The sequence below is a fragment of the Antechinus flavipes genome, chromosome 3 (assembly GCF_016432865.1).
Source record: "Antechinus flavipes isolate AdamAnt ecotype Samford, QLD, Australia chromosome 3, AdamAnt_v2, whole genome shotgun sequence".
Taxonomy (NCBI): Eukaryota; Metazoa; Chordata; class Mammalia; order Dasyuromorphia; family Dasyuridae; genus Antechinus; species Antechinus flavipes.
In genome coordinates, this window is record NC_067400.1 from 350374865 (window position 1) to 350386904 (window position 12040).

The 12040-nt window shown below is 32.7% G+C and overlaps 1 protein-coding gene across 1 annotated transcript in view; it reads right to left on the minus strand.

Moving 5' to 3' along the window:
* Positions 1 to 12040, minus strand: part of CFAP221 (cilia and flagella associated protein 221) — a 100848-nt gene that overhangs the window by 45255 nt on the left and 43553 nt on the right. The window contains exons 9-13 of the mRNA XM_051985742.1: positions 5118 to 5238; positions 4915 to 5026; positions 4610 to 4718; positions 2731 to 2818; positions 104 to 193 (exon numbers count right to left, since the gene is read on the minus strand). Coding sequence (XP_051841702.1) covers positions 104 to 193; positions 2731 to 2818; positions 4610 to 4718; positions 4915 to 5026; positions 5118 to 5238 — 520 coding nt within the window. The remainder of the gene's footprint in view (positions 1 to 103; positions 194 to 2730; positions 2819 to 4609; positions 4719 to 4914; positions 5027 to 5117; positions 5239 to 12040) is intronic.

A 12040-nucleotide genomic window follows, 5' to 3' on the forward strand; every position in this document is an offset into this window, starting at 1 on the left:
AATTAAATGTCTTCTAGAAAAAGGAGTCAGTAAAAGAGATTATATGTTATACATAAACATAAAAATCCAATAATAGCATGTTAAACAACTGAAAGAGTAATACCTTTTCTAATTTTCGAAAGATTCGTGTATTGATAACTTCTGATTTCAGGCGCTGAAATTCCTTTTCCAAAATAGGGTCTCCTCTTGCTGCCTTTAAAAAAAATAAAATTACAGTTCCATACAAGGTACCAAAAGTGTTGATTCTGTTTAAAATGAATAAGAACAAGAAGGCAGAAATCAAATTCCCTCAAGGAATTCCTAATAAAAGTAGTGAAAAGGGATGGTAGATTCACATGGCCAGTTATTTGAAACTCTTAGAAGAATTTAAATTGTGGGATAATTATATTGATAAGATCTCAGATAGTATACTTTTTAATAGAGGATGCTGTCTAGGAAAAATCTTGCTTAGGTATATGAAAGTCCTAGCAAGAATTACAGGAAACATAGGAACTGTTGTTTTCTATTTCAGGAATCCTATAACATCCATTCTGGGGACCAGAAGGAGTCAGAGGGAGTCAAATGAGTGTTTCATCCATTAGTGCAGATGACTACTGATTGAATTAAATGTAAACCATGAGTATTGGCTTTTTATACATCTTTTAATTATTCCTGTCTTTTCCTCTCCTGGAAGTTGTAACCAACAACATATGTTTGAGCCAGAAAGGCATCTCCCTTACAAGTTCAAGTATAAATTTTAGCTTTCTCTTATTCTTTTCTTTTCTCACCAAATATTAGGCCTGTCTCTTTACTGTGGAGCTCTTTCATTCATATTCCAGAAGCATTTCACCTGAGCATGTTCAAAACAAAATGCATCATTCCCCAAATTTTCTTTCTAACTTCCCTATTTCTTTTAAGACCATTATCATTCTTCCATTCACTCAGGTTTGCAACTGTACTTTCCCTTGTCTTCACTCCTCATATTTAATCAGTTGTAAAGTTTGGTAAATTCTATTTCCACAACTTATCTAGTATCCATCCCCTTCTCTTCAATCACAAAACAGCTTGACATAATTTCTCAATCTAAATTACTATACTAGCTTTCTACTTGTTCATCTTCTTTCTCATACATTCTCCATTATAGAAGTACCAAAATCATCTTTAAGCACAATATTATTAAAAGAAGAAACATTTTAATTTGTCATTTAGTGACAGGATTTATTCTGCTTTTCTAATTGTCTCTTTCAGCCACCTTGAAGAACTGGAAAGCTGTATTTCCATGGCTTACATTGCAAGACAAATCTCAGAAGGTAACATTTGGAAACTTTGGATTTAAAATAAAAAATTCTAACTTCTCAGATTAACAATTTTTTTTTTGGAGACAGAAATAAATATTCACCTATTTTAATTAATTCCTAACATATGATTGAATACTTTAGAATTCAATATAAATACAATATTATCCATATTAGCTAAATTTTTATGACAATAGCTTGAATGTTTTAGTATCAATATAGGACAAACTTGGTAGCCATTTCCTTTATATTATCTTTAGCTACGTGATAATATATTTCCTCCTAGGACTTCTTTCTTAGAGATGAAGGAAAAGATTTAGTTGTAGAGAATCAGACATGCAGCTCTCAACCAAAATCTTTAAGACACATTGTCGCTCTATATCTTACTCAGTCCTGTTTTTCAGGACATTGCAGGATGTGATCACAGACCATATAGGATATTCAGAAAAACACAAACATGATACAAGTTCTTGGTTGCCTTTCTTGTAGATATACTGTTATCTCTTTCACATTACAACTTTCCCTACTGTAGTTTAGATATATCACTGGTCGGCATAAGAAATTAAATGAGTATATTTTACAAGTTTTGTGCAAGTTGAAGATAGCACATGAAGGCAAACAGGTAACACAGGAAAAATTTAGGAACTCAAAAAATGCAAAAAAAAATATATATATGCATTACATTATATAATTTAAATTTAAATAAGGGACTATAAATACCCCATAAAAGAAAAAGAAAAAATTCACATTTCTTTTCTGATATGAAAGGAGAGCCAAAAAATTTTACACATGGATTTTACAAATCTCTGTGACATTGTGCCCCTCAGGCCTGCAATGTGAAAGGGATAACTGTAATTCCGAAGAAAGCAGACGGCAAAACCCTTTGTAGCCACACCACCACTGGCTTTTTGGAAGCTTACTTGTCTATCACTCCTTCAACTTCCCATACACTGCACAGTGAACAAGTCTGACAAGGATATGCTGATGCTTAAAACACCACAAAGTTACTTTAAATTTGCTCTTTCCCTATATCAGACGTAAGTAGAAACCTTATTTCATCTTCAGTGTGCCACATCAGCTGAGTTCCCTTGCCTATGAAACTGATGTTAATATGTAACAGAAGAAATAGTAATTATATTATTATATAATGCTATTACGATATTTTACTTTCAAAATAATACTCAATATAAAAACAATGTTACTAAACTCATGTGTGAATCCAATATAAATGAATCCTTTCTTCATTCAGAGAAAGACATTAAAAATTAGGCAAGTATATATTATGTTTTTATACCTTTGAATAAAAAGGGGAGGACAAAAATCTATTGGATCACATGGTATGAACCCCAAATCTAGCTGAGAAATAAATTTTTTTTTAACAAAATACATATATCTGAAAAAGTGCTCATTCTCTTCAATGTTTATTTTTCATATAAAATTACCAGAAAATTCTGACCTCATACTGTTCCCAAAATCTTTTCACTTCTTCTTGATGTTGTACTTTATATCTATAAGTGATGGGATCTTTACCAAGATGAATCTGCCTGTAATGAAGAGCAAAAGAGTATATGCTTAAAAGGAAGTTCTTAAATACCATTAATTGAAGCATAATTATATATTAAATTTAAATTTTATATCTATAATTCCCAGCTTAAAAGGCATATAGAAATTATACAGGAGAGACTCCTCAAGAGAAAAAGAACTAGGGGAGATTTCATCAGTCACAAAAGTAAATACAGTAAAAAGTAAGATAGACTGAGGGACAGTGGGCTCATCTTGCCTAGAAGAATGTCTTATATAGCTGATGGTCTCTCTAAAAACTTTTCTGTTATCTGATAGATTCCTGCATAAATACCAGGGGTTCTGCAGTGTTACAGAGAAAAGAACAGGAGAATAAAAGTTTAAATTGAAGCAGATTTTTGGGTTCAGGATGAAGGTTTTTCCTCAATGTGATGGATATTAAATGATATAATTGGTTAGAGAAAGGCAGGGTGTCTATGTAGGAAGAATGCAGCCTGAGAATCAGAGTCGTGGGGACTAGTCCTATCTTTGGTAATAAATTAGCTATGACAAATTAGCTCTGGCCAGCCAACTTAACCTCTCTGAATCTCAGCTGCCTCATCCATATGATCAGGGGATTCAACAAGATCAAAGCTTCTTAAACTTTTTCCTCTCACAACCCCACTTGGCCTGAGAAATTTTTGTGACCCCAAGTATACAGGTATATGAATCAAACATTTGCTAATAATAAATCATAATTTCACTACCCCTACATTCAGTTACAAGACCCCAGATGTAATCGTGAGTGACAGTTTAAAAAGGTGGCCCATACTTCTAAAATTGATACCTATTCCTATAGGTAACCACTTGAGGGGCATTTCTTGTCTAATGACTATTTAATCCTAATTAAAGATGTTCTATTAATGATTCTTATGTTATCTTAGCTGAGTAATTATATCTTTTATTATTTTAATGATATTAAATAATAACATTTATATAGTACTAAGTACTGTGCTAAACTATAATTATTATTTCATTTGGTCCTCCTAACAACTCTGGGAAGCAGGTGTTATTATTATCCCCATTTTACAGAAAAGGAAAATTGAGACAAACCAGGTTAAATGACTTGCCTAGGTTAATACAAGTAGTAAATATCTTAGGCTGGATTAGAGTTCAGATCTTCTTGACCCAACTGAACTCTATCCACTGTCCCATCCTAGTCATAATACCCCCAACTACCCACCTACATAGATATACTAATCTAGTGAAAATAGGCTTTTCTAACAAATTTTACACAAAGTATAACTTGGAACTAACACCTAAATAAGATTGAGAGAACTGCACAGAACTGTGTGAGACTCCTCAGTTCACACATTTCTAAATGGACCCTCAATGGGGCTCAAATCTCCATATCAGAATAGGATGTGAAGTGCTTTAAGACAAGGTAAAAAGGAACTGAGGTCCAATGTAGGCCATGGATATAATGTTTCGGGGGATATGCTGGAAGGAAGATGGATCTCAAATTGAGAGGGTTGGTGAGAGAAACATTACCAGCTCATGTTCAGAGAGATGGCCTTACATCAAACCATGCTACCATTTTGGTCATTGGTCATATTTCTTACAAAATCCAATCTGACCACATTGATTCATTCTGAATAAATTAATTACTCTGAAGTCAAAGGATAAAAAATGGAGAGGGATATGACAGAATAATTAAATTTGTGCTGGGGAATTAAGGATACTAAAGTCATTACATCTTATTGTGATTCAGATATGCATGTTATCACCTAAAAACAATTTATGACATGACCAAAATACCTATGATTGACATTTACCACTTAAGATGGTTTTCTGCTTCTTCAACAGCATCCCATCTGACTTTATGTAAAAACAGAGCTTCTTTCATTGGTCTCGTTTTGGATGATTCATCAGGACGGTGAAAAACTGCAGATGGTATCAAATAATTGTTATGCCAGTAATCAAATAAGAATTATTTGCAAAAAGGGAAACACATGTTCATGACAAAACAAAACTGCTAACAACCAAGTTCGTTTGCATACATTAATTGGGGGCTAAGCAGTCATTCTTTCACCTTTCTTGGAGAGATTAAATTCTGTGAGATTAACTATTTTTAACTAACCTTTTCTTAATTCTCTAAGTTTCAATTTTCCTTCTTCTTGGTTTAAAACGCTTGCCACAGCAAAATGACTGGAAAAATTTACTGGAAATTTGAAGTCTCTGTATTCAATTTCCTACAGAAGTAAATGGTAAAAATATTTAATTTATTTCTGTTATTCTTTTTGATAATTAAAAAGGGGCATTTTGGAATATTTGCTATTTTACCTTAATTTCTGGAGGTTTGGCTTTTTCAGTTGGTTTTTTCTTAGTTACAATTACGTGTGTCTTTCCAGGAGGAATTTGAATTTTCTTGGAGAGATTATTTAATTTCTGAAAATCGTCTAATCTGTGATTCACAACAATAGATATTACATTACTATAATAATGTAATAATTATTAATAATTATTAATTATCCAAGACTGCTTCTTCCTGACAACCTTCCGTACTTTGTACAATACTAATTCCTACATAATACTGAATAATTTAAAAAATTAAGAAAACATTTCAATCTATTTCCCATTTACTAAAATCAGTACTCTTCACTCTATCCACATATATCAAATCACCCACCTAGGCCTATTTGTGTCTATATCCTTAAATTTAAAAAAGTAAACAAACCAATGCAATCTTGTAGAAAATAGTTACATATTAAATATCTGGACTGATATTTTGAAAGTTAAAGAAATTACATTTTTACCTTAAGAGTTTATATTCTTTCATTTCACCAATAAATGGAAAATACTACCCACCACATTTCTGAGAGTCTTTCAAAAGAGATACCTATGAATGCAGAACAATATTCTGTAACTGTAGAACACCTAAGAACACTTGTGGAGCAACCATCATCTAGACATGTCTAAAAAAACTTTGTGAATTGTTGGAACAGAGTCTACTCAGAAATGTTAGAACAAAAATGTACAAGTACTTTTTAGAGTCAAAAATCTTCTAATAAATCCTATGAAGAAATTCACTGATATATTTGAGAGGAAATCCTGGAGCTCTAAGTATATATTATGCACCAGTATATCACTGATGTGTTTCATTGATGTTGAAGTGGGGATGTGGAATGATAGAAGTTGGAATAAGGGCATCCCAGAACTTTCTTTGTTTTTGCAGCCTAAAACTTCTTGAAAGGAGGAAGAGCTCAGTAAAGCAAGAAGCATAAAAATAACATGTTACTAAAGCTAGAAAAGACTTAAAAGGTTATCTCATGCAGCACTCTCAGATTCTAAAGATGAGGAAACTTAAGTCATAAAGGGGAAGTATCGAGGTCACTTAGCTAATAAGTAGCAAAAGTGAAATTTGAACCCAAGTTTTCTGATTTCATGAACCCTTCAGAGGTACATCTTCTTTCCCACAGACTAGGCTAGATTGTTGCTAAATTTTCCAACAGAAGTCCTTTTCCTCAGTGGGGAGCTAGAACCAGAGACTGTTTTAGATCAGGAAGCTCAGTGTAATCAGTTTCTGGTTTAGGATCCTAACCATTTGGTACTTCATAAGTTTCTGTACTTTTTTCATTTTTGCAAATTTTTCTTTGTAGTTAATCACTTTACTTGTGAAAGATCCATAATTTCATCAAAATGGGTTTTCCCTCTATCAACTTGATCAAATTTCTTCATGATTTCCAATCTATGGCCAATCTTGGCCATATTTCCTATAAATCTTCCACAAAAGAATAAATTGGAGACCCTATTCCTGGTTTTTTAGAATCTCCAGGTTCCTTGTATATCTGCTTGTTCCCACCATATGATCAGCTCACCTTTTTTTTTTTATCTTATTTTCAATTTATTTGTAAATTCGATAGTTTTTTATACAACTTCTTCCATATAAATCATTATTAGTAGCCAATTAAAACAATTGTCAATTAAAAATAAATTTTATCAAATTTAATGATTTTGAAAAAAAATTCTATTTTGGAGAATTGGTAAGGTATGGTGGACTAAGCAGTATATGAACTGGGCCGTGAATGAATAAAGGGAATCTGTTCTCAGCAATAGTCTGTACAAAAACAGAAGCAAGAAAGGGAAGGACACATTTTCATACAGTAAGTAGTATAGTTCAGCTTGACTTTAGAACAAATGAAGAAGTATAACATGAAATAAATCCAGAGAGGTGGAAAAGAAATTATAGAGGCAATTAAACGCCAGACTAAGGATATATATATAAAGAGAGAGAGAGAGAGAGAGAAAGAGAAAGAGAGAGAGACACACACACACAGAGAGACTCAGCATAGAAAGTGTGATGTGATCTATGCCTTCCAAAAATTGAATTGATTATTACATAGAAGAGATTAAAAAGAAGGGAAGGTGGAATGTGGTTCAAGGCAGATGAAAACTAATGAACTAAAAATGGGCAATGGCTATAGAAGTAGAAAGGAGGAAACATATGCAAATGATATTGAGTATGGTCCAACTGATAGACTTGACAATTGACTGAATAAGCTAGAGAAAGATAGGGAAAAGTCATGAATAGTTGGATAATTGGAAAAAATGTTTACAGAAGTCTACTTCATCCAAGTAATTGTTATCCATGCTCAAAATGAAGACTTGTCTCTTATCTAGAAGAATATTTAAGGAGATTTGAAGAACATCTTTCTACAAATTATCAGAGAGAATGAAATGATTGTTTTAAAAAATAAGAGGAAGGTTCAAACATAAAAAGTTTCAAAAAAGGTAGCAGGGATATATAGGACTGTACAATATATAATATTTTAGGATTCCCTCCCTGAAAAAGGAGAGATCTTGATTCTCTGAGGAGAGAAAGAGTAGTTTATTCTTCGAGGAATGTTGATATGGATCTGCAGATTGCATCAAATAAGAAATCATTTGTTCTAGGTCAAAGGAAAGAGACAAGAAGTGTCAGCTTGTGACTCCTTGCTGAGGGGTACAGAGGAAAGTATTTGTTGACCTAATAATAATGAGAAAAATCTATAGACTTTTCTGGACACGCATTCAATATATGATGGACACTCTTCCAAGACTTGTTATAACTGATGGTTACTACATATTTCTAGTGATTCATGTGGGCACAAATAATATTGGCAAAAAGTTAAGTCAAGTCAACCATAACTTATTATGCCTTCTATGCCAGACATTGTGCTATGTTCTGGGGATATAAAAAAATGACAAAAAAAATACCCTGAAACCAGTCTTTTCCCCAGAGAACTCAAATTCTACTGGGGGAAAGACTACATGCAAAAATTATGTAAAATAGGCTCTACAAAGGATGAATTAAAAGTAACTACAGAGGAAAGACTGTAGCATAAATGAGGATTAGGAAAGATTTTTTTGTAATAGAGATATTAGCTGAGACTTGAAAGAAGCCAGAAGAAAGAGCGGGAACATATTCTAGGCATGGGATACAGCCAATAGAAAAGCTCAGAGTGAGGAGACGGAGCATCTTATGTGAGAATAGAAAGTGAGTTTAGAGTCACTGGATTATAAAGTACAGGAAGGGAAATAAATTCTAAGAAATAAAGTATAGGAAATGGTCAGGTAATAAAGGGCTTTAGAAACCAAATAGAATTTTATATTTGATATTAAAAATAATCTTGAAAGTATTACTAGGGTTATTAAATCTTTAGTATGAAACTCCAAAAAAAGAAATTAGAGATTTTTAAAGTTCAGGTGGTTTTTTTCATCCTGCTGTTGAGTGAAAGTAAACATGTCAGGAAAAAAAGACACATTTTGGAATTGAACAGTTGGTTCTATTAATATTGTTTCATAGAAAATGATGTTAGACAATGGGATTTAGACTTCTTAGCCAATATAGAAATAACAGTCTCCATCCAACACTAGGATGGAGTGTGCCTAAGAAGGACTAGTCGGAGCACATTTGTCCAATCTTGCATATTTCATATGAAGTTAGTACAATACAAATCACTGAATTTTAAAGTTGGGAGGGATTTCAATAGTAATCTAGTCCAAAATGACTAGAAAGAAATTCCCACTATAATATAAACAGTTTTTACTTGAAGATTACCAATAATAGATATATAGAACTTGGATCAAAAAGAAGAAATAGATGAGTAGTTCAGGAAATGGATTAAAAGTATAAAGTGGGAATATGATACTATAGCAATTAGGAACTTCAATCATTGTAATATCTGCTGTAGGTCTACCTCTGTCAAAAGCATCATGGTTAATTTTTTTTCTCAATAGCATTTTATTTTTCTAAATACATGTAAAAATAGTTTTCAATATTGGTTTTGTAAGATTTTGCATTCCAAATTTTTTCTCCCTACCTCTCTTAGCTCCCCCTTTCCCAAAATAGCAAGCAATATGACATGTTACACATGTACAATCCTTTTAAACATATTTCCATTCATCATGTTGTGTAAGAAAAGTCAGACTAAAAGAGAAAAAACTACAAGAAAGGAAAAAGCAAACAAACAAAAAGGTGAAAATACTGTGCTTTGATCTACAGTTGCCACAATTCTCTTTCTGGATGCAGATGGCATTTTTCATCCAAAGCCTATTGGAGTTGTCTTGGATCACATAGTTAATTTTTTGACTTAGCTTAATGATAATTTTATTCCTTCAAAGATGGAGGAGATGAAGAAGCAAAATGGTATTCTGAATCTGAAAATGCTATTCTGAAATAACTGAAATTGGTTGCTGAGGTGGAAATGATGGGAATTTTTTTTGTGGGGGGGTAAATACCATTTATCACAGAAGAGGGGAAAGTCTAGATTTTTAGAGAAAGGATTTAAAAGGATTCAATTAGATTTTAAAGGTCATAAATGAAAAATAATGGCATGAACCAAAAGTTACTGCTTCAGAATAGCCTTCCTAAAAAGTAAAAACAAGCAAAGACTAGAGAGACTTGGCTGCTAGAGGAGTACTTACTGATTCTTCTACTGTGCAGCATAAGTTTCTTAAAATTAGAACAATGAGCAAACCAATGATGGGAAATAATAACCATTCCTCTCTAGGTTGTCCTCCAGAACTTCTGTTACCATATATTTCTAGTTGTTTCATAGTAAGCACTTAACAAAAATTAACTGAGTGACTGACACTGCTATAAAGAAAAATATATTTTGTCATTGTCAAAAAAATATATAGGCTGAACGACTGGAAAAATATAGTTTTTTTTTGCTGACAGAACTCACTTTCTTATTCAAGGTTATACCAAAACTATTGTCAGAAGAAATCTAGGTGAGCCTGCAAATCTTGGCATCTTCCTCAGATTCTAAGACAGAAATGTCAAAAATGCTTCCTGGGATTAGGGCTAGTAATACTACTGTGTATGGCTGGAACGAGATTAAAATGTAATTGATAAATATTTAAAAATATAAAAATACAATAAAAATATACAATGTGAAGGTGTGGTTTTCTAAGTTAACATAAGGATTACAGGGATCCCTTGGTATAATTTATAAGGCTCCTGCTTCTATTTGAACTCTAGACCACTATTGTAAGAATTTATTCAAAAATGTTTGAAAGATTTTTTACTTCTGAAGTCCAAATATGCCTGATGAAATAAGGTATATCCTTGCCTTGATGGAATAAAGGATATATTGATATTTTATATATGTATATAGATTTACACACACACACACATATTTATATATTGTTGACATACCAGGAAGTAGAATCGTTTTAGATTACATAAATTTCTAAATAGAATGGAATACTGTATCATGCCTTTGTACTAGGCCATTATGTCATGGAAGGTTTGGAAACGTTACCAAATGTATTTCAGTGGTCTGGAAACTGACCTGATTTAAATCCCATTAAAAATCTATGGATTTGGATAGAGCTTTGGCCCTGGAATCAATAGAATCTAAGTTCAAATCCAGCCTCAAACACTTGACATTTACGAGATGTGTGACTCTGGACAAAACATTTAATTCTGGCTGCTTCAGTTTCTTCATCTGTAAAATGAGCTAGAGAAAAAAAAAAGGCAAACTGCTCCAGTATCTTTGTCAAGAAAACTCCAAATAAGGTCACAAAAAGAAAGAAGACATGACTGAAAAATGATTGAATAATAACAAGAAAGAAGTGATGAGATGTCTTTAGAATTTATTTAGTAGAGGGATGATGGGTTTTATGTCTTAGAAAGTCACTGGCAGCCAAGTGAAGAATGTATTGAAGCAAGGAAAATAATTAAAAGGCTATTCCTTCCCCGGGAGAAAGGTGATGAAGGCCTGAATGAGGGTGGAGGGTGCATGAGTGACATGAACATACAAGGGAGAAGTTGCAAAGTTAAAAATAAAATGATTTGGTAATGGATATGAGAGGTGAGAAAAGTAGTTGAGGATGATTTCAAGGTTGTAAACCTATGTAACTAGAAAGATGGTAGAACTCTCAATAGCTAGAGGAAAATTCAGAAGATGGGAGAATATGAAAAGAAAGGTAGCAAGTTCTATTTTGGATATATTAAATTTTAAAATTTGAGAAGAAAGGCAATCAGCTTTATTTTGAATATATTGAATTTAAAATTTTTAGCAATATCTGCTTTAGAATTTCTAATTTGAGAAGTCCTGTAGTTGGTGATGTAAGTCTGTAGCTCAGAAGAGAGAGTAAGACTGAATATATACATCTGCACAAGAATAAGAACTGACCCATGACAAAGTGGATATGATTATTAAGTGTGGTAATGCAGAATGAAAAGAGATAAGGTACCAAAATAGACAGGGGATATCCGTGGTCAATAATGGGTGTGACATGGATAAAGAATCAGCAAAAGAGACTGAGGAATAACAATCAAACAAAAGAATAAGGGAAGAACAGAGACACAAAAGCAGAGAGGAATATCCAAGAAGACAAAGAATTAAAGAATAAAATCTTGGAGCTTAATGCCAGATCATACAAAAACAAAGTGATTATAGCAAAAAATTTGCATATATAATTTTTAAAAGATGTTATAGTTTACTACACCTCAGCAAATTTAATATTTTACTTTGTCCTGAGTAATTTGCACATGCTTCTGTAAACTGGAAAACTGAATCTCTGAAAAGGAAATGGAGTGGATGGAATGTCGATAAGGGATGACAGAGATGACATCACAGAACAGGAGACACAGTAAGAATCATCAAGCCAAGATCTGGATCCCTCTCTGCTGATTTTTAGTTGTGGGACTTTAGATTTTTAAATGTCCAAATGTGTTAGGCAATATACAAAGCTGAAAGTGATTCTTGATCTCA